Below are 23,389 nucleotides of genomic sequence, written 5' to 3'. Positions count from 1 at the left end.
GAAACACATCAATTAAAAGGCTTGAATTTTAGTAGCAGTACTTAAAGATTCTATTGACAGAACTCTTGAAAATGTTCTATTTAGGACTCACTTGTGCTAAGTGTAGTTATCACAGCATATGCAGTGCTTTTTAGAAATGTGCTTATCTGGTTTTAGCAACCACAGAGCCTGTGTATTACTGAATCCCACTTGCATTCTTAAAATAAGTTTATGCAGACCTTGCAGTGGCCTTGTGAACTATGTTGAGCACAATCATAAACTAATGTACAGTGCAGTTGCCTTTAGAGATAGGCAACATAATTTGTCCTAGCTGTAGTTGCTGAATTATTTTCAAGGGCAGCCCTACGTAGGGTACATTGCAATGCTCAGCTTGGAGCTAAACAAAACATGAGTGAACAAACCTTTATAATCAAGGAAGGTTAGTAGCTTTTATATCAGATCTAATAGTCTGCTTTCCAAATCTTTTGGCTCATAGTTGAGGCGAGTTAAGAGTATATACCGTATTTTTTGCTCTATAACACGCACCAGGCCATAACACGCACGTAGTTTTTAGAGGAGGAAAACAAGAAAAAAAAAATATTCTAAACGAAATAGTGGATATATGATTTTTGTGGTTCATGCTGTGGCCACAGACATGTGATCTGACAGTGAGTTTGGAGTAGCCCAATGCAAAAATCCTGAGGATTCATGTGGATCCATGCTTTGTAACCACGGAGGAGGGAAGGAAGGGGAACCATGGATCCTCTGCTCACGACTGCAGCAGATCCCCCCCGCCACCCGCAGGCATTCACTCCATAACACACACAGACATTTCCCCTTACTTTCTAGGAGGAAAAAAGTGAGTGTTGTGGTGCAAAAAATACGGTAATTATGAAACCTGAGACATATTGCCCTGCTAGTGTTTTCCAGCAAATTAAGATGCTTGGTTAAGTACAGCACATAGAATTTTTTTTCAAGCATTTCAGAAAATTGATATGTAGGTTGTAATTTTCATGCACAGGAACAAAGCTGTTTCTAGTGTGTATGTACAGTGCCATGTCTTGTAATGAGATGTTTTGTGAGCTTCATCCTTCTGGAGTATTACAGTAAATAACAGGTTGATGGTGTGTGTTATCTTTTAGATTCTACTATAGATTCAAGGCTAATTGCGTTGGAATTCTCCTAGCGACTGAGAGGTCTTCAGCTCCCCCCCCCCATAAAATATTTGAGTGGGCCAGGACCCCCCAAAGTTGATGGACATCGCCATTCAAATAGTGTGCGTTAACCACACCATGTGGGTGGGACTTACCTGACCCCTCCCCAATATTTTATTTTAAGTCGGCACCCCTGCCTTTACCTCTTAAGAAATTCAGACTGGCTTTGTTGTCCTTCAGATGACAGGTGAAGACTTTTTATTATTATTATTCTGGCAGGCTTTTGGGAACTGACTCCTTTCAATGAAAGGGCTCTTAATGGTGTGTTGTGTGCTGTTTGTTTGTTTTTTTTTTAACTATACATTTTTTTACCTTTTGTTTTAATTCCATCAACAGCTCAATTACTTTTTCATGATAACCTTTTTAGCTCTGCCTGTTTAATCTGTATTTGTGAGCCGCCTTGATTATGGGGGGGGGGGGGGAGGCAGGATATAAACAAAGAATAGCCCACAAGCAGGACATGAGCTGAATAGCGCTCCAAGTTTGTGGTCCCCAGCTAGTGGCAATTCAGAGGTAGCTTAGGGACATGATGCCTAGCAAAACTTGAAGTAAGGTTTTGATGGGAGACCAAGGAAATACAGTACAGTGGTCCCTCGGGTTAAGAACTTAATTCGTTCTGGAGGTCTGTTCTTAACCTGAAGCACCACTTTAGCTAATGGGGCCTCCTGCTGCCGCTGTGCCGCCCCTGTGCGATTTCTGTTCTCATCCTGAAGCAAAGTTCTTAAACCGAGGTAATATTTCTGGGTTAGCGGAGTCTGTAACCTGAAGCGTATGTAACCTGAGGTACCGCTGTATTTAGGCTCCCAGCCTTCGCTCTGGACGGTAAGCGGGTAACTGCTGGGGCGTTTTCTTCCTATAGGCAGCGCCGTGAGTACCATCCTCCAAACATTTCTCCCACAGGGTGGGTGGAAGGAAAGTATGCCTTGAGCCACCTCGGCTCGTCTGCTTATCATTTCTGCAAAAAGCCTTCCGCGGCATCTTGCGTGGAAGAAGGCACCGCAGACCCCAGAGCCAGCCCTGCGCTCACCCGCCGCTCTGCGAAAGCGCGGGAAAGCGAGGCAACAGGTCTGGCGCCTCGGGCAGCGCTACGGGAGGCGCAGTTGCTCGAACGAAGCGCGCGCGCGCCTCCGGCTTTCCGGCAGGCTTTCCCGAGGGGGGCCAGCAGCGCGCGCGCCTCCCGTCTCACATTTCCACCACGTCTTCTTTCTTGGAAAGGGCTTTTGCGAGGCGAGCGGCTACTTGTGGAAAAATGTAACCGAAGGGGAGGAAGGAGAGCGGGCGGTGGCGGGGTGTGTGTGGAGGAAAAGGAGGGACACACACACACACACACGTCCGTCCCGGGCGCCCTCCGTCCTTTCCTTCCTTCCCTCCCTTTCCTTCCTTCGCCAGCCACTCAGTCTCTCCAAGGTACAGGCAGAGGGCGCTTTAGCCATGCCCGCCCCCTGCGGTTGCTGCTGCTGCTGCCGCTCCAGCTCCGCTCCACGCGCTGAGGAGGCTCCCGCTCCCCGGCCCCTGCTGCTGCTGCCGCTGCCACTGACAGACGCCCGGGGAAGCGGCGAGGAGACGGAGCCGCGCCGCTGCCCCTCACCGCCTTCGTCCCTCCTTGGCATATAGCCCCCAGGGGGGCTGGTGGCTGCAGAGGAAACCTCCCCCCTCTTACTACCCCGGGAACTCCTTCGACCTCCTCGTGCTCCTGAGGGAGCCCGCTTCGGATGTCCGGTTTCCTGGTGCCTTTTTTTCCTTTAATTATTATTTTAACCTGACCAACTCCGAGTAACTCGTCGGAGAAGGAGCGAGCGAGCGAGCGAGCCAGCGGCTGGGCCGGCGAAGGGGAGGGGGGCTCCTGCGCACCTTTCCTCTCTCCATCCTGGGGAAGTTGCCGCTTCGCTGCTGCCTCGGAGAGAGCCGCCGGGACTCGCTCGGAGCCGCGCGGCGTTGCCCACCGCGCGCTGCCTTCACGGCTCCCGCCTCGCCGCCCTCTGCACAATGCACTTGCTGGGATTCTTCTCTCTGGGTTGCTATCTGGCTGCTGGCGCGGTGGTGCTGCTGGGAGCTCGGGAGCCCGCGACGGCCGCTGCCTATGAATCCGGGCAGGGCTACTATGAAGAGGAGCCCGACGTGGGGGATGCCAAGGTAAGCAGGGCCACGGACCGCCGGGACTTCGCTCAGGCTCCCCGAGCGTCATGTGACCCGAGCGCTTGGTTGGTGCAGATGCAGCGCTCCTCGAGAAGTGCCTGCATACCAGCCGCTCATAAAACCAGGGTGCTCGGAGAGGGAAAGGTGCCTTCCCACCTCCCTCCACCTCTCTTCCAGTGCAAGGGGGGGGGGGGTTGGGAAGTGGCATTTCTATCCCACCATAGGTATTTTTAGGCTGGTCAGAAATTCTCCAGATTAACATGCAATACACTGTGTGTTTATCATTTGTCCGGGATTGGTTGTTGCATTTAGGCAGAACGCTTAAGGATTCTATGAAAGTTTTGTCTTCTGAAGTCTTAGGCAGCCTAATATGTTTGTGGGAGGGGGGAGTTATTGGTTTGTTTTTGTTGTTGCTTTTGTTTTCTTGTGTATTTTGTGTTTTTCTGTTGTGACCTGCCCTGGGATCTTCAGAAGAAGGACAGTATACAAATTTATTAAATAAATAAAACAACAATAATTGCTTCTGGGCTATGGGTTTGGACACGATGACTTCTGGTCATTTCTGTCTTTGCAGTGAGCTTATAAAGGTGATTCCTAGCATGCAGAATTAATTGGCCCCTGAGGATGTGGAGATCCGTAACCCTGGTTGTTTATCCTGTTATCTTTTGCTTGCACAGGGCTCTAAGTACTGTACAGACAGATAAGAACTCAGAGCACCATTGCTTCCCAGAGAAGTTTACAAACTAGTCAAAGGACAGGCTTGGTCTGGGGAATGCAGTATTAGTGCCTCCCTACTAGAAGTGGTTCACTGACTGTATGCATTCCTAGCTTCTTTATCAAGGGCAAAGCTGTGGAAAGCAAGGAGGTCTGTGTCCTTGGAGTGAAACGTGTGTGTTCTCGAAACTTTCCAGTGGGATCTGACTAGCTGCTGGCTAAAATCTTTTAAAGCCTTTTGGAAGACTGGTGTGCATGGCAGTGCAGCAACTGCAGCTTAAATCCACAAAGAGAAATAATTGCATTAGAATGTCTTCCTATTTTCTAAAGGTCTGTGGTGGTATTTATGAAAGTCATAATTTCTAAAGAGCAACGTGGTTTCAGGAAATTAACTTGACCTTTGACGGTGCTGCCTGGATAATTCTCGTTTGACAGCATTAACTTTAAACATAGGGCATACATAGTGTTTTCATGTCTGTAGAATACATGAATAACATCAGAAATATCAAACTCAGAGTTTTTATAGAAGATATCAGTTATGGATATGTTGTCTACCTCTGTCTGCATTATGTGCATTGCAAGGATACCATGTTTTGCAAAGGAAACTTAACTGTTTATAAAAGAAAGTTTCTTTGCACATTGCATCTCCCTTTTAATAGGATATTTCCACAACACTCTGGACATTTCAGACTGGTGCTGACAGTCTTAAAATATAACAGCTGATCCCCACACACTGTAGGATAAAAGCTGGCTTGCTGTGCCTTTCCCCCCACCCCCAATTTCTAATGTGTGAACACAGAACAAGTCCAATTGGTAATCACTTTAATTTGATTAAAGCTAATATATGCCAAAACCGTAGCAAAACTGAAAGGCAGATATATTTCTCACTTGGTTTTACCTCATGCAAATCAGTTGACAAAGGCTGAACTTGGTTGTTTATTATTATGACGACTTTTAGTTTGCAAGTTATGTTCAGTAATAATAGTTTCTACAGTGTATTGAGCATACACTCACAGGAAACAGTTTGCTAAAAGATAAATGGTGTGGAACAAAGTATGTGCTTTCTGCATTTATTGCATCTTTGAAGTCTTAAACTTCCACCACCACCACTGTCGATACTCCACCACAGTCTGCTCTGTGTTTTACTGAAGTATTATGACTCTGCGAGAAACCTGGGACAATAAAGCAAAGGAAGTGAAGAGTATGTGAGACTGGAAAGACAATGACCAGTGGATATCGAGGAAGTTATATATTTTTGTTTTGGGGGTGAGCACCTGTGCTCCATGTGTGTATATAGGCATGTATGAGGGGGGGGGGGGAATTAAACACACATTCCAAGATTTTATAGGACATTTTTCCCCTCTTACCTTTGCTGTCCATGAGCATGAATAATGTAATTGACCTAAGTAGAACTGCTCAAGTAAGAACAGTTGGAAGGATTTGGTCCCTGTTGATTCTGCATATTGGTCCCTGTGTGATGAGAGAATGCTAAAAGGAAATCTTGAAGGAATTAACATACAATTCAATAACTAAACTGTAGGTAAACATTTCAAGGAAAGTACGATTGCGGACCCACAATGCATTATTCCCCACCCTGGTGGGTGAAAGGCAAGACCGACAACAGGTGTAAACAAACTGCACAAGACTCCGCCCCCAACCTGCCCATGATTGGGCAGTTTAATTTTGAGGGTGGCCGGCTTTCACACCATCCCTTGCAGCCGGCCAGGGTAATTCCCCAATGGCCAGCCACCATGTGAGAGCATTATGCCCCAGGGAGCTGTGGGTGATGGTGGTGGGTTGCAAATGCCGCCCACCCTGGGACCAGGTGAGCAGCCATTATGGTGTCATTTTTTTCCAGTTCAGATAAAAATGAGTATTCTAGAGCCAAGTCTGATTGTTTGAAATTTGTGATTTCCTTAGCTTTTCCTCATTCAAGCCATATTTTTACTTGAAATAGGACTGAAAATTTTGTTTCCATTTGTGTTAATAGATTCTATATTGTCTATTAGGATTTAAAGTGGTGGTGTGGAGGAAGCTTCTAGTGGACAGCAGCTTTTTTAATACAAAGATGGATGGGTATCATGGACCTGCTTTTTTAGGTGTTATGTCATAAACTTATGAAAATAGTATAACATTGGTTGGCTTTTCTAACATTTCAAAGACATGGAAGAATGGTGGCTCCTTATGCATCAGAACAGTCGTGTCTTCCTATTTAACTTCTAACTTTTGGAAACCTGAGGTAGCACAAGTAGTTCTTATGGGGCTATGGTGGGGGCACAGGTGGAAGAGAAGACACTTAGCTCCTGCTGTTGAGTATCTCAACTGGTGTCAAGCCAACCTGTCGGCTGTTATCCATTTTTTATACTTCCATCCCCTTATACTTCCTTAAGAAAGCACAGAGCAGTTTGACATGAAGCTTCCACTGATGGTTGATCCAGAAAACGATCAGGTCCATGGCTTCAACAATGGCATAGCAACAGGTGCTTCCAGACCAATCACTGGGTGTTTTCTTTCTCACCATAAGTCGTTCCATTCCTTTGAAGCAGAATCCCCCTTCTAGCTTATTTGCATGGGTGTATGACTCCTATTGGTTTTAGGATAAATTAAAGAAACTTTCATCGAGCTCTGTTCTGTATTAAGGGGAGGGGGAAACTGTAGGTAGTTGTTGATTTTGAGTTCTGTCTTTTCTATTGTCCTGAGTCAATCAATCAATCTCCTTTATTGGCATAATAAGAGTGCATCATATACATGGATCAGAACACAGCACGGATAGCGAAACATAGTAGGAGGTACTTTAGGATAAAACTGTTCAGATGTTGTGAGATACAAAAGCGGCTCTTAGGACCTATGGTGGTGTAATTTCATGGGTCATTCAAAAAATCTTACACGTTCTCCACAATGTCATTCCTACAATTATTCGGGATACCCTGGAAGAGTCAGTACGATAGATTCCCCTCCTTCAATAAGGGGGCCAGATACTTATCATACATTTTTGCATAAAATGGGCAATGAAATAAAATGTGTGTGATGGATTTGACCTGTTTTGTGCCACAATAGCAGTAGATTTCAGTATATGGGGTTTTCAAGAATCTACCTTGCAAAACTGCAGGCAGCAAAACATTAAATCTTGTGAGGGAAGAAGCTCTGCGTCTGTGGGGCTCATAAAGGTGATGTAAAAATGGAGTATCCTGGCCAAACGAGGGTCGAATTCCTAACCCTAATGGGGAAAAGGTTTTATTGGCTGTGCTGCTAAGGGTTTGGAATTCAATCTCTAGAATTCTACGCTTGATTGTCTGGAATGCTTCCAATTGTGGGAGCATAAGCAGTGACTCGAGTGATAGGCCACAGGTTCTGATTTTGTTCTCAATGCGAGCTAACCATGCCACCAGCATATGTTAAATTAAAGAAGATAGATCAGACTTGAAATGTAGGCGGAGTCAGAATTTTATAGTGGTGAGCCACGCTTTGGTTTCCAGAAGCCCTTGGCCAGTTTCCAGACACATGGCTTCATACGGCACACAATTTAGCATTGTCCTGAGTCTTTATGGCTCACTCTGCAGAGAAGGGGATCCATTGTTTGAATAGATGTGTACACATCAAAGGCTGAGAAAAATAACTGGACACATGGGTCAGCTGGGTGGGGAGCTATGTGAGTCCTGTGTGTTTGTACATACAAGAGTGTGCATAATATGAGTGTGGGGTGGCTACATCCACACCACTGGCATGAGGACCATTGACCAAGGGTGAATGTGGCCTTCGGGCCAAAAACTGTTTAGCCGCCCCTGGTTTAAAGAGATTATAAAACATATAATCAAACATGTCATTCAACTTGTAATTGTTATATTACAGTGGGGCTATTTTTGACCTTGTCCTCTATGCATCTTGCATCTGTTTTTCTTTGGGTTGTTGTTAATTTTGTTAGGCTAATATTGCAGTCCAAGACACTTTCTGGGAAATTAGTCTTCTTGTACTCTGTGTGATTTGTTTTTGAGTAAATATGCCCCATATTTGGCATGTGTTTACTAACAGAGCACCCAACCCCCTGATCCCTGCTCCTGGGCAGAGTTGAGGTGTGATGGAGGTGTCTTTCCACTGACCTCTAGTGGTGGTAGGGTGGGCTCCAATATTACAGAACTTCCTGGACTGGAGCTGACACAGCACATATACCAGCTCACCCTGCCTGGGGTAAGTGGCAAGGCTAATGGTATGTCAATTGATCTGCTGCTCTGCTCTCTCCAGCCAGGGTTTAGGATATCTCTGCCTGTCTTAGGGTAAACTCTTGGGGGAGTGGTAGACCAGATGGCAGGGTATAAATTGATAGACAGATAAATAAGTACCTACATTTTTGATCATCTGGCCTTCAAAATCCTAAAAACTTGGAGTTGGAAGGAGGGAACCATCATCTGCTAGGAATATATATTTTAGTTCACTTTTAAATTTATTATGTGTGAGTACACCTGTTCACAGCTCAGTATGATGGGTTTCATATACAGAAAAGGAAAACCTGGCCAAGAGGCTTAAGACAAATACTACTCCTTTCCAACTGATTTGCTTCACTGATTATAATGGAGGATGGAATTTAGAGTGCTCTGCAGTCTCTTTCTAGAAACTGCTCTATTAGCATGCCCGTGCATGGGCTTACACTTAAGGAAACTTGCTTGTCCATAAAGACATAGATAGTATAATGCTAGCACTAGAAGCCTTGGACCCAACCCCAGTGCAGCAACATCTGTGAGCAAAGCAACATGTGGAAGTCACTGATAAGGTTGGAGCAGGACAAGCAGTGTCCCTGTAGTATAGCATACCAAGCACTATTTCAATAGTCCTGAAGGGTCTTCCTTGGTGCTCATATGTTGATATTACTGTAGAGACAGGCCATTCTATTAGCACTTTTTAAAAAAATCTTAATGTTTAATATAATCAGGTAGCTTTTATTTTACACATCTTAATTTGCAGTAACGGAGTCACGTGTGAGCAGGCCAAATCATATGTGATATAGCCTGTTCCTTCCCTTGCTTCTTTCCGCTTATAAAGATTGAGAAGTAGTATTTTTAGGCTGTTTCTTGATGTAAAGTATAATCATTAATAAACTTGTGTGAGAAATAAAAGGCAGGGTAATCCTATGGAGGTCAGGGAGAGGCAGTTCCTAAACCTTTCTGGTCTTGCACTGGTCAAGGCAGAAGGTAAGGGCTGGCTTATCTTCAGTGGAAGGGAGAATAACAAGCACCAGCTCCAGGGCCACTGCAGCTTTTCATCCCATGTTGGAGATGCCAGGAAAATGGGGTGGATTTAGATTCTGTGGATCCACCCTCAGCACTCCTCATTTCATTGTCTTCTGCCATCAGAGCAACGGTGGTGGAGCTTTCCACCACTGCAAGAAAGAGGCCTATGGCAGTGAAACTCCTCTGTCCAAGAACTCCATTTCTACCAGTGGATGGTGAGGTTCGTAGCTTCAAGTGCACCCTCAGCCGTTCTGTCTGAGAGCTTAAAATAGCTGCCTTGATTAGGCTTGTTTCTGGCATGTTATACAGATAATCTATTTGTTATTTCTGTTAATCTTTGAAAATGCAAACATTGCTAAGCAGACAACCAGTGTGGAGGCTCCCAGTTTCAAATGCCAGCAAACTTCCATTAAAACATTATGGGGCAAGTTATGCTCTTAGTTATTTTAAGTATATTCATTTATTCTGTTATAATACGATCCTTCGGAAGCCAAAACGTTTGGGTCTTATGGCCAATGTGAGCAATTATATTATATTACTTTGCTTTGGAATGTTATGAGTGTTTAGAAGAACTTCTGTTCAAATGCCTGCAACTATTTGCCCTGCCTGTCCCTGATCCCTTCCCAAGGGCCCACTAACCGACTTAAATGAGTTTACACCAAGGGCGTCTTGCAGGGGAGATGCATTTTGAGCAATTAGATGCAGTGTTTGCCAAATATCAGCCCCACTTTGGGGTGCATGTAGAGATGCTTATGCATTCATGTTTCTTATTTACACCATCAGTTTCAATATTCTGTTTTATTTTCTTTGGAATGTATAGGTCACCTAGTCCAACAAAGCCCTACACTAGGAATGTGGCACTCCAGGTCTTTCTGCCTGGTGCGTCAGACTCTGCTCAAGTCCCATCCACTCCCTAGCTGCCCCACTCACTAAATATAAAAATATCAGGCTACACTTATCAGAGCAATTGCACATTGCATCATAGCCCAGGAAATGTGAACTTTTTTCTGTGTTGCCCAGTCCAGACCACACAGTACTTTTCTAAAATCTCATTAATTAATTAATTGTTAACCACCAAGAATTCGGGCTCTGGAATCAGTTGCACGTTTACCTCTTCTCTGTTATTCATGAACCCTTGTGAAACATCCATTATCAGTTTTTGGTTGCAACACCCTAATTGTTCCTATCACCAACTTATTCTTTATGATTATTATTTATTTACAGAGCATACCACTGTACATTGAAGTTACAGAATTAGGTAAGAATTTGGTAATTGGATAACACAGACAGGTTCCTGCCACAAAGGGTTTACAACATAGAATAAATCCTTTTGTATTTCCTACACAATAACTTATACAAACATGTACACACACACACACACACACACATTTCCACATCGCATTTCCAACTTACAACATTTCTAGGTTGCCACATCTTTATTAGCTTTCAGAAGTTTGGTACCTAGGGATTTCGCTGTCTGTATGCAAAAAACCTGCTGAAACAGTACTTCCTGACTCATACTCCTTTGCCACAGGAGTACCCCCTGGTGGCCATTCAAGACATAATGGCTGCCTTTGAGATGCATGTTAGAGCAGAATATGGTTTTGGGAAACACTATTACTAATTGTTACACCTGTGTTTCTTATATTAGATGTGTGCAGTGCAGATGTCATATATGTTTGCATTTTAAAACTCTCATCTACACATACCTGGGAACAGGATGGTGGACCAGATGGACTCTTGGTCTGATCCAGCGGGGTGGTTCTTACATCCTTAAATCTAGCTGTTGGGAGGGTTTTTGTCATAAGCTTTTTTATGTACTATATTTGTGATTCCACCCCCCCCCCAAAAAAAAGTATCCTGTAAAAAAGCAGGACACTGCTTAATAACTCCAGACACCTCTGTACACATTTCAGAATGAAATTCCCTCTTGTTTTTGGCTAAATATTCAACAGATATTTTGGCTTTATCCTTGATTTGTGTCATAGTGTAACTTTTTTACTCGTTTCATCATTCTGGAATGTAGGAGTTACAAGAGAAGTTGCTGTTTTGGTTCCAGAGAAGGGGGAGGGCAGAGAGAGAGAGAGATCCAAAACTGTTTGGATAGTTAGTTTTATTGGATCAACTGTGTTGCTAGATTGCTAGGAACCTCTACTGCATTGCACTGTGTTTCTTTGTCCAAGAAGATATAGCACAGCACAATGCAGTGGTGGCTGCCAATTCTGGCTTTCTTTCCAAATGTTGGCCAAATGTGTGTGTAACGGGGGGTGGGGGCTGCAAGCACAGCCATGATAGTGCTGTGCAGCATTTATCTTGGCAGAAAGCACAGCAAAGTACTATGGTGGTTGCCAGTTTGGCTTGGAAGGGCAATGTTAGGCTCCCAAAATAGGTATCAGGTGCAGTGGGTCAAATGCAGCTAGCTGGTGGCAATTGGCTAAAGAAGGCGAAATAGTTTAGAACAATGAAGCTGATATGCCTTAGTAGCAAGGTGGTTCTGTAATATTTCACTTATGCCAGTGTGAATAGTTTGCTAATTGCTGAAATTCAAAGATATCTCTTTGTTTACAACTGAAAACTATCATAACATAAAATGGTATCCTTATTAACACAATTTCCATGTGCTATATCATGTCAGCAGTTTTTAATACTGTAGGTATTAAGTTAATTAAATTAATTAAACTATTAATTAAGATAGTAATTACTGTTACAGGGTTCTCTGTTTTGCTATCCCCTGTCCCATTTTTTGTTGGATATAGTGTAATGGGTGGTGTGTGTTTTGCTGTTACAAGACTGCCTAACTTATAACCAACAAGTCAAACACAGCCTGTAGTTGTTACAGAAAGCAACACAGTTGAACTTAATTTATGACTAAAGCCAATATTAAAGCTAGCGTGTGATAATTTAGTCTGCCTCAATTTTTGGAATCATGTCCTCTTGTTCTGCAGCCACTTGTAATATGCATCATTGTTGCTGATGCACAGATGCAAGGATGACTCCTTGAATAGATTAAGAAACAGAGCAAGGTATGAATCGGAAATGGATGGTCAAGGGCATAAGAACCCCAACAGGAGTGCATACATCTTTTGTGTTATGATTGGGTTTGCTCAGGGGGGCGCAGTGTTTCTCTAGCCAGCATGGTGTAGTGGTTAAGCGTGGTGGACTCATAATCTGGTGAACCGGGTTCGCTTCCCCACACCTCCACATGCAGCTGCTGGGTGACCTTGGGCTAGTCACACTTCTCTGAAGTCTCTCAGCCCCACTCACCTCACAGAGTGTTTGTTGTGGGGGAGGAAGGGAAAGGAAATTGTTAGCCGCTTTGAGACTCCTTAAATGGAGTGAAAGGCGGGATATCAAGTCCAAACTACTACTACTACTCCTACTCTTCTTCTTCTTCTTCTTCTTCTTCTTCTTCTTCTTCTTCTTCTATACTGCTCTGGCAGACTGAGAATTATTCTCAGAAGTATGCATCTAGTGCTCATGATTACAAAGAAGGTTTGAAAATATAAAAATACTGGATTTGCCTTATACCAAATCAGACCATTGGTCTGTCTAGCTCAGTGTTGGCAGCTTCTTTCTAGGATTGTAGACAGGTGTGTTGTTGTTGTTGTTGTTGTTGTTGTTGTTGTTGTTGTTGTTGTTGTTGTTTTTACACCTACCTAGACTCTACTGAGTCTGGGCTTTTGAGTGCAAAGCAACCAATAGTAATGTGTGTGGTGGAGCACAAAGGTTCCCTCTTAACGTTGGCATCACTTCTACTTCCACGGATGTGGTTGGGTGCACTGTTGGGAATGATGCCAGACTGGTGGCAGCATTCATGCTGTTATACTGACATGGTCCCTATCTCCCTGCCACACTGCCCCAGCCCTGTCCAGTTAAGCACTTTAACTTCTTAATTTTGCAGAATGTAAATTTATATATACGCATATGCAATGATTTTCATTATTTAGTGGAAATCTCAATGAACTGACCGGTATCTGAAATGTATTCTTCTGCCTGTGCATTAGGATCACTGGCAGAGGCCCTCTTATCTGTCCCAAACTCCTCTTTCGTTGGAGGAAGGGATAGAGCCTTTTATGGATTCTGAGGTATATCTTGTCTCTAGAGCATCTTGCCCAGGGAGTGCCATCTTGTCCCATCCACGATGACTTTCCACCATAGTATAAAAGCTTTCCCTTTTAAGAAGGCCTTCAGTTGTGTGAGTAGGGGTAGGGGAACCTGTAGCCCTTCAGAGATACTCATGACATAAAGTTCACTGGGTGGCTTACAATAAATAAGGTTGCTGACTACAGCTTCAGTCATCCCTGATGTTAGGCCATGCTGGCTGAGGCTGACGTAGCCAACAATATCTAGAAAATCACAGCTGTGATAGAATAGCCAGACTTATTTTGCTTTTACTGTGACCCTCCAGTGTTTTAGTAGTTTATATAATTTCTGTTATTTTATTTCTATTTAGCTGCCTTAGGGTTTTTTTAATGAAAGCTGGGATAGAAATGTTTAAATAAATAGTCATTTTTAGCTTTGCTCAAATGGTTAAAAAGAATGTGTGACATTCCAGCCCTTTGTGATTTTTTCTTTACCACATTAATGGAAAGTTGATGTGTAAATTAATTGCATCCCCCCAACTGAGGATACTTTTCCAGTATGGTTCTCTGAGCTGAACAGGTTGCATACACCAACCCAGATGTTCAATATAAATAAAAGTTGCTTTGAAATGTTATGATTTTAAGTTCCTTTATATCACATTGTATATGTTTTGTCAGCTGACTGTTTATACTTAGCAGTACTGTGTACTTCTAAAACAACTGAAATATAGCTCAGACAAGCAGTTCCTTGCAGCTTTGATAGACGTTTTGCCTTGAACTGGAAGTTCCGAAAACTGCACTGGAAAGTAAAGCCTATATCAGCTTTTCCCAAAGACATTTTTCCATAGCAGCCATTTGTGACTATAGTGCTCCTAAAACTAGAACAGAATTTATAAAACAGGCTTTTATAAATTTTTAACTTTAATTAATTATCCTTTGTCTCGACAGATGTGAAAAATAAGAGGTAGATTTGAACTTAGTACATTAGTTTTGAGAATTTGTTTTCTTTTTCTTAAGCAATAAGTCTTTGTCAATAAATCATTATCTTAAATTGCTGGAGCGTGGGTAGAATGAGATTTTAGTGATGTATGTAAGCTTAGAGCTACGTAGTTCTGACTTTCCCCCTTGCTGTAAACTCACTGGTTGGACCTCATCCTGAATATTGTATCTTGTTATTGACATATTGGATATCATGAACTGAAATGAAAGCAGAAAGGTGGGGGATGTTAATAAGAAAACCTTTCTCACAAGGAGTTTGGTAAGCCAATTCTTCCTTGGGCTGTGTGCTTTACCCAGGGACACAGATCTTTCCTCTCATAAAGACATAGAATCTCTCATTTTTTCACATGCATTAATCTGCATGTGCTTATGCATAAGATATACTTTTTCTATGTGCCCTTCAAAAATTAACATGTGGCATGATTTTGACTTACAGAGGGTAGATGTAAGTGCTTTTGATTGTGGCTGGCAGACTTCCTTGCTTTGTTGAGAAGCTTTCACCTTTTTTCAGAAACCCATGAATCCTGACACTGTCATTGCACCATTGAAAACCCACCTCATTAAATATACAGCTAGTTTTACCATGTAGTACATCATGTTCACAAACTTTGGATAGAGTTGTTCATTCTGAGTTCCTTGTGGGTGTTTTAAATATCAGATGCCTCTTACGAGCATATTCAGCGTTTCAAAAAGATAAATATATCATGTCTGTACAGACCAAAAATTCATATTCCACACAAAGGAATTTTAAATGGAGAGAGCTATTCACATTATAAGAGTTTGTGAACATGAAACCTAAAACTATCTATAATATGTCTCTTGTTTTCTTTCAGCTCCTATAAATAACTGGAGATACAGAAATCCAGTTCAACAGCCTGAAAATAGAGTGAACTAATTATTTCCAGATATGGGGTGAAATGTCTGGAATTTTAATGTAGATTTCTGTCATCCTATGGAACTCTGCTTTGTCACAAGGAAGATAAGATACTGACATAGATATCATTTCTTAATGACGCTCATTCGTTTTGGCAGTGAATATCTTCTTTCTAATTATTTTTAAAACAATTAGTATGAAAATTGCACTGATTCTGGGCATAACCACCCAAACCTAGCAGAACTATGGACATCTCTCTCTCTCTCTCTTTTAAGAAAAGGGAGAAGAAAAATTGCCCCACCATTAGGTGTTCCAGAGGGAGCCTCTTTAGCTACCTATTAGTTTCCCCATTGGGAAATGCATTCCAGGAAGTGTGGCAGCCAGTGAGGCTACAGAGAGGTATGCAAGGGGTGTTTGGGTGGGGGCATATTGTTGTTGTTAAAAGAAGAACACACCCCTCACCTACCTTTCATCATCAATAAAAGGTAAATGCCACACCAAATCCCTGCATCTCTGAGAATTTCTCTCATTCTTTCTCCCACTTCACCCCCACCTTTCTAAAGAGATAGAAAAACAGCCTATTCTTTTACTAGGGGTAGATGGAGAAGAGTTTCCAAAAATCAGGGAAAAAATCCACTCTTTTGTTATTTAGTACCTCTGCCTTACTTCTTTAAGAGCTCGATGCTTTCTCCTATCTAAAAATGATCCCCTCAGACATTCTGTAGAGATTTATTCTATTGTTTCTCCCTGTTCTTCTACAACATTGTTTAGGAATCCTTTCTTTGTCCTTTAATGGAAGGAAGGTTAGAAGTCTATATGAAAAATTCCATTCTCATTTAGTTATGGTGAAAATAATAACAGTCTAGCATTCTATTTGATCTCTGAATTGCAAATTTTGGAAAAATATTCACTAATGGAGTACACAGGGACATCAGATATAATCATGGGACTGTATCAAACATCAAGCACTTTTTAAGAAGTGCGTAAGTGATGTGATTTTTATTGCATGTTTTAAAAACATTTTAAAATGATCCTTTTGTTTTCATATTTCATGTTCTGAATGCTTGTTCTCAGAAATTTTTAAACAACTAAGGTAGTTTAAGGTATTGATTATCCTGTTAAAACCCTTTAGCCAAATTACCATTTTAATCTCTCCATCTCAGTTAAAAGGTAAAGGTAAAGGTACCCCTGCCCGTACGGGCCAGTCTTGACAGACTCTAGGGTTGTGCGCCCATCTCACTCAAGAGGCCGTGGGCCAGCGCTGTCCGGAGACACTTCCGGGTCACGTGGCCAGCGTGACAAGCTGCATCTGGCGAGCCAGAGTCGCACACGGAAACGCCGTTTACCTTCCCGCTAGTAAGCGGTCCCTATTTATCTACTTGCACCTGGGGGTGCTTTCGAACTGCTAGGTTGGCAGGCGCTGGGACCGAACAACGGGAGCGCACCTCGCCGCGGGGATTCGAACCGCCGACCTTTCGATCGGCAAGCCCTAGGTGCTGAGGCTTTTACCCACAGCGCCACCCGCGTCCCCAGTTAAGCCTCACCAAAAGGACTTTGCCAGAAGCCTTTTCCCCAAACGCTTTACTGACTTATTGAAGTGCAGGTGGGTCTTCCTGTACTACCCTAGAGATCTTGTCTGTTCAGCCTAAGCCAAATGATTCAGCCATACTCAACAAGTCTTCAGCCACCAAGCCAATCCATCTGCCTCTCGAGTCTTCCTTTTTCTTTAACAAACCTCTTCCTTTGATGTTGTCTTCTTGCCAACTCCACAAACGCCAAGCACCGACAACCCTAACTCTCCCTCTGCTGACCAGCACTCAGCTGTTACATAAACTTATTCTGGCTCTTCTACTCCAGTCCCAGCCAATCATGCTATCCAACTGAAAATTCTAAACCTGCACCCATCAATCAAAATATGCATACACCAGTCCTTCCGCACAGCTGTCAGTTAAGGCCCCAGGCAACAGTTAAAAAAACTTTGACCAGACCAGACATAAAACTTCCCATATCAAATACATTGCAATGCACATTGAAATAGTGTTTTCAGTTTTGGGAGGGGTTAGGGCCCAATCAGTTCTGAGTACAGGTACAAGTCCTCTGCATGGGGATCCACATAAGTTTCTCTTTCTCTCTTCTCCTGCATATCAACCCATGTCATTGCAGGGAATGAAATGTCTATGAACACCAATGTCCATCTAACTGTCTCTCTCTGTACTCTACAAGTTACTTCTGCTCTGGAGCACAAATAATTTGCATGGCAGAGAGGTGAGGGGCTTCCATTCCTAGAAGCTGTCTCTTACATACATTGGTCAATGGACAGCCCAGGCAACAGGATTCTATTGAGTCCTAGGGGAATCCTCTATATACAGGTATTGTATAGCCTCAATATTTATACATAAAAATATACATAATTAAACATAATTATAATTGATCAGAGCATTTCATATGTATTATCACAGTAAACTTGCAACACTCTTGTAAGATTGCTTCATTTTATACTTTCTTATAAAGTAGAGCCTGTGAGACATGATGAAGCACAACCCGAAAGTTCATGGTAGACCTGAGATTGACACTAGAAGCTTCTATCTCATAGCACAGGCCCCTAAGCACTCACCAGCTCTCATTCAATGATGCACTGGATGCTTCTGCCACAATTCCTGAATAGTGCAACTCGTGCAGCACGTTGGCGACAAATATTCACACAATAGTGTATTTATCCATTGCTGAAACACGATGCGTGCAATTTCAGATCAAGAAATTGTCTCTTCAGAGACATAATTATGAACTTTTGCATCAAAATTAATTCTTTGTATATAGTGGGATAATTTATATTTACTTTGTATTTAATTGAACACCTAGAAGTGTATTGCGTTGATTCTGATAAGATTCCGTTTGGATTATTATCAGTTAGCACTAGTAGACGCATCCATGGCACGAGACAACTGAAGAAGCCCAGAAAACTGTGCTCAGGGAGTGTGCCACCCACCAACCCCAACAAATTGGTCCCACCGGGGGCGAAACAGCAGCCTCTCAACTGCATGGACTGCTAGGGCGAAACGGGGATAGAACGCTGGCACCCTGTCTTCTTTATTACTTCATATACTGCTTCATCAGCACCTCACAGCTACCGGGAACAACGTTGAACTTACCCTTTTCTTGAACCTTCTTGAACTTATTTAAAAAACAAGAAAAAACGAAAAACTGAGGCAATAATTTGTAAGAACCTAGTAATATCTGAAATTGCAAGTTCACTTTATTTTAGGCAGTTTGTAAGTTTTCATGGCATTTATTGTCTCTTCCTCACATATTTGATAAATGGTGTAAAATTATTTTGGAACAACTGTGTGAATGTTTGTTGCCAACGTGCTGTATGAGTTGCACTGTATGATTAACTGCACAGGTTGCACTTTTCTAAAAATTCCTGAATAAGCTAAGCACAAAGAGAACAAGTGCTATGTTACATTTACTATAGACATCATTTTTGCGGCACCCATAATCTATTTTGGCATTTCATAACAGCCATGGTAGCTAGAATTCCTGGACTCATTATGTATGCCAAGCAAATGTCAGGAGGCAGGTGGCATAAATCTAATATACTAGTTGACTCAAATCTGTTTTCATGGTAATAGAGACTTCCTTTCTTCTTTGTCAAAATATTTTGAGTAATGGCTATATCTGATTGTTGTGGAAAGAAAGGGAAATATTGGTGCATTGCAGTTTTGATGTTATAAACCATTAAAGAAACATATTTTGATCTTCAAAATGTTACATTCTGGCTAACTACTAAGTTGCATTTTTAAAATACATTTGTGTCCATATGTATTTCATTTCCCCTCTCCCTTGCATTTATTTATTTTATCTATCAAAAAAACACTAAATCTAATCCCTTTTGGGGTTTACTATTGACATGATAATTAATTGCTCCGTTTTCAAGTTCACTTTCATTTTTTTGAGAGGGGTACATTGCATCTATGCAAAATATTTTCATCAAAATAAACTCAATAAGGGAAATTAGAACAGGTTTGTGGAAGTGACATTCACAGCAACAAGAAGTCTTAGTCATATGGAAATACAATAGAAATGTATGTAGTTTAGCAAATAAATTAGATATTATTTAATATTAGTTTGCATGTAATATTAAACTATGGCTTAGCATACATGCAAGGTTTTCCAAACTTATGTGCTCCCCCCCCCTTCCTCTGGTACTGCTGCAGGGAGATAGGAAGCTTTTGCTTCTATCTTCAACTAACTGCAGTTACTCTTTGTGTCTGAAGCCAGATAAACTCTGCTTTGTCTTAACTATAGTTCAAGGCATCATTCACCAACCTGGTGCGCTCCAGCTATGCTGGATGGGAGCTGTAGTCCCAAATATCTGAAGGACATCAGGCTGGTGAAGGTTTAGGGAAGGAAGGAAGCCAACTTCAAACCATAATTCATGATTGACTTGTTTCCTTAAATCATGGTTAGCTAAACTGTGGCCCTCGAGGTGCTGCTAGATTGCAACTTCCATCACACAAGGCCTTTAGCCATGATGGCTGTGGCTAACGAGACAGCATCTGGAATGCCACAGGTTCACAACCTCTGCCCTAAACTGTAGTGAACACTCATCACTCTCTCAGTTAACACTCTCAGTTTGCACAATAAACAACAAAAGCAAAAACTTAAATATCCTTCCCTCATCTGTGCTGGAGTAGGAAAGCCTACAAGGTTTACTCAGCTCATTCCTATAGTGTCAAATGGTGGTTTAGCATTATGTTCAAAAGTTACCCTGTTATATTTACAGAATACATAAAATACACAGTCTTGTACAAGTACAATTGGCATAAGATGAATAAAACAGAGAGTGCATTCAGACAGAAAAGGAAAGCTTGAATGCAAATGTTTCTATAGTTCAGAGAGTTAAGAATGAACCGTAAGCTCAAGTGATTCATATCTGTTTCTGCTTCTTCTCAACTTCACACACATGAAGGTGTATTCAACCTATATCTTGGTTGGAACTCCCTCGCTTTGGGTTCCTCAGTGCTCTTTCCAGCCTCTTTTAAGGACATATTTATTTATTCAAGCCTTTGGAGGAAGTTGAAACGTCATACTCATACTCATATTGTCTTTTGAGTTTCTGAGGTAAGACTCTCTGGATTAGCTTAATTTAACTTAACCCCCCCCCTATATATATATATATATATATATATATATATATATATATAGGCAGCTTATATTATCTGAAGATATTGAAGTGGTTTGCAATCATAAAAATATAAGTACATTAAAACTATGTCAAATGATTTACATAAGAAAAAACACAAACAGAGCAGCAATATCCCTATACATAAAAGAATATCAAGTAAGTTCAGAGAGCATTACAAGGCCCGCGGGTGGCACTGTGGTCTAAACCACTGAGATTTTTCGTACTTGCTAATCAGAAGGTTGGTGGTTCAAATCTGCGTGATGGGGTGAGCTTCCATTGCTCTGTCCCAGCTTCTGCCAACCTAGCAGTTTGAAAGCACACCAGTGCAAGTAGATAAATAGGCACTGCTGCAGTGGGAAGATAAACTGTGTTTCCGCACGCTCTGGCTTCCATTGCAACAGAAACGGTTTAGTCATGCTGGCCACACAACCCGAAAAGCTGTCTGCAGACAAACGCTGGCTCCCTTGGCCTGAAGCAAGATGAGTGCCGCAACCCCATAGTCGCCTTTGGCTGGACTTAACTGTCCAGGGGCCCTTTACCTTTAACCTTTTACAAGGCAGTATGAAATTACAATCAAACACATTATTCATACAATTACTCATCCAATCTTACTATCCATCTCACACAACCACTACAGTCATTCACTACCTCAGATACTACCTATTCACACATAAACCATTCATACTCAACAGGATTACAACCCACATACAAAGGATGTTTTTCTTCCCATCTCTAAAGCACTAATGGGCTCATGCCCCATACCCACCGGGCCATCTAATACTCCTCTCCTATCTCTCACTTGAGAGCGGCCCAGTTCTGTACCAGAGCAGAATTTCACCTGGGGGGGGGGGTATCAAACTACTTGCATCCATTCAGTTCCAAGTCCATAAGCACAACATGGTACTGCACAACCATTTGTTTATTTAGCAGTGCAATGAGCGAATTGGCCTGCTCCATCTTATGGTCCATTGAATACCTGCCAGTTAGCTCAGTTGGTTGGAGTGTGGTGCTTGTGATGCCAAGGTCGCAGGCTCGATCCCTGTACGGGCCAGCTAAATATTCCTGCATTGCAGGCGATTGGACTAGATAATCCTCAGGGCACCTTTCAGCTCTGTGATTCTATGATATCTTGTTGGCCAGCATCTCATGCTCTGGCTGCTCATCCTTGGCTGAGACCTGCAGGACAACATCCCTTTTGGGAGGTGGGAGGGAGGGAGAATGAAAAAAAGCAAATTTGAATCAGGAGGCCAGCTGGATCTTCTTTCACTAACAAACCAACCTCACCCTCTATAATCCTTACTGCGAGTAACATGCTAATCCAGATACAGAATATTTAATATTATGCTAATATGTTGACATCTTAAGATTCTTTGTTGTATTATTTGGGTATGTTTTATTGTTGCTTTCATACTTTACAAGGTCATGTGGTTAAAAAGAAAGTACAAGTAGTACTAGTAATAATATTAATCAATTAATTATGTATGATAGCCTGCTGTTACATCCAAACTGGCAAATGACACTTTGAACAAAGCAGGGCCAAACAGTTTGGATTGGGTTTAGAAGAACAGGTGAAGACAAAAAAAAACCAAGGAAGCATACAAGACCAAATTCTGTCCTGTGAACTGCCCTGAGACCCGTGGGTTTAAGGTGGCATACATAATTAATTAATTAATTAATTAAGACCAAATGCAATGCAGTGCTTATTGTCAGCATACCAGTATCAGATTTCCAGTTAGTAAGTGATCCTGGATTTTTTTTCCTTGAAATTCACATTAAAGGAAGATTAGGATTAAAAGATGTCCTTATATGGCCATACTCTCCGTTCCAGTTACTTCTTGTAGATATGCCTATTTCAAAAGACGCATCACAAGAATATGAGTGCATTTAGGAAAAATAATGTGCAAACGAAAGCCTGGAGGCAAATGTAGCTTAAAAAATAAATAAATCCCTGGCACCACGCTGCAATGCACCTTACTTTTTTCTGTGTTCAGAATGATCTTAAGTAAAAAATCACCATAAAACTTTCAAGAAATGCTGAAAAGATCCAGGAGTGACACTTCCTTTTTGAGTAGCTTTCTATCCAAGGCTGGATCCAGATGGTACCTTTCTATGCTGGTCTCACATGGTATCTGGGGGTATTCCGGCCTTACACAGTTTTGCTTATACTGTACATTCAATGGCAAGAAACGTAACCCCTGCATAAGATGTGAGCTACCTGTATATCATCTGATTATAATAATTATATTCTACAGTTTGCCGGATATGCTTTCAGCTATAAAGTAGGGAAATTGCATATCTGTACAGAGAGGGGAATATATGATGTGACTATGCAGGTAGAATGAGATGCTGTATTTCTGATTTAGGTCTACTAGGTTAAAGATATTAGCACATCTCATTTCTCTATTATTTTCTTATTTTGGGTGTGCAAGTAAACATGGTGTTCAATTAAAAGTTTTCCACAAACTCTTTCTTTGGTTTGTATGATGGGCAGAGCTTTAAATTATGGAAAATTGAAGAAATTTTTTAAATGAATTCAGCTGTTTCTTAAAACATTTTGGTTATTACATGCAGGAAGCACAGTGACCACTTAATATATTCAATGTGAGAACTTATTAACATCTGGAATTGGACTTTTTAGCCATTGTAAATTAACAACTGACACCCAGTGACCTTTTATAATATTTCTAGTGTCTGCCTGGAAGTTTCTCTCTGTGTAAAATGTTAGAATTTCTCATGGAAATATTTCATCTTAACTTGCTTCTTGAACTTTTTTACATGTTACACAAGAACCATATTTAACTGTTCTCAACGTAAGACCAGACTATTCTGTTTATATACTGGATTTGATAAATCATGCAGCTTATAGCATATTTAAGTGGAACACTTAAACAGAATTAGTTCTTGACTGAAACTTTGCACACACCCATAATACTTATAACCCTGAATTACAAAGAAAGATATGTTGTTTGAAATATCAAAATGTT

The 23,389-nt window shown here is 41.7% G+C and overlaps 1 protein-coding gene across 4 annotated transcripts in view; it reads left to right on the top strand.

The window, feature by feature from the left end:
* The first annotated feature begins 2,492 nt into the window (after positions 1–2,492).
* VEGFC (vascular endothelial growth factor C) overlaps positions 2,493–23,389 on the top strand; it is a 41,073-nt gene continuing 20,176 nt past the window's right edge. For 2 of the 4 annotated variants that reach the window (XM_028743814.2, XM_028743813.2), the window contains exon 1: positions 2,493–3,326. In XM_028743814.2, coding sequence (XP_028599647.2) covers positions 3,180–3,326 — 147 coding nt within the window. In that variant the 5' untranslated portion in view covers positions 2,493–3,179. Of the gene's footprint in view, positions 3,327–5,766; positions 5,869–23,389 lie in introns of those variants that run through there. The other 2 variants (XM_028743816.2, XM_028743815.2) reach the window with 1 other exon arrangement.

This window comes from Podarcis muralis, chromosome 9 (genome assembly GCF_964188315.1).
Source record: "Podarcis muralis chromosome 9, rPodMur119.hap1.1, whole genome shotgun sequence".
Taxonomy (NCBI): Eukaryota; Metazoa; Chordata; class Lepidosauria; order Squamata; family Lacertidae; genus Podarcis; species Podarcis muralis.
The sequence above is the reverse complement of the archived record's forward strand: the minus strand, read 5'-3'. Positions and strand labels throughout refer to the sequence as shown.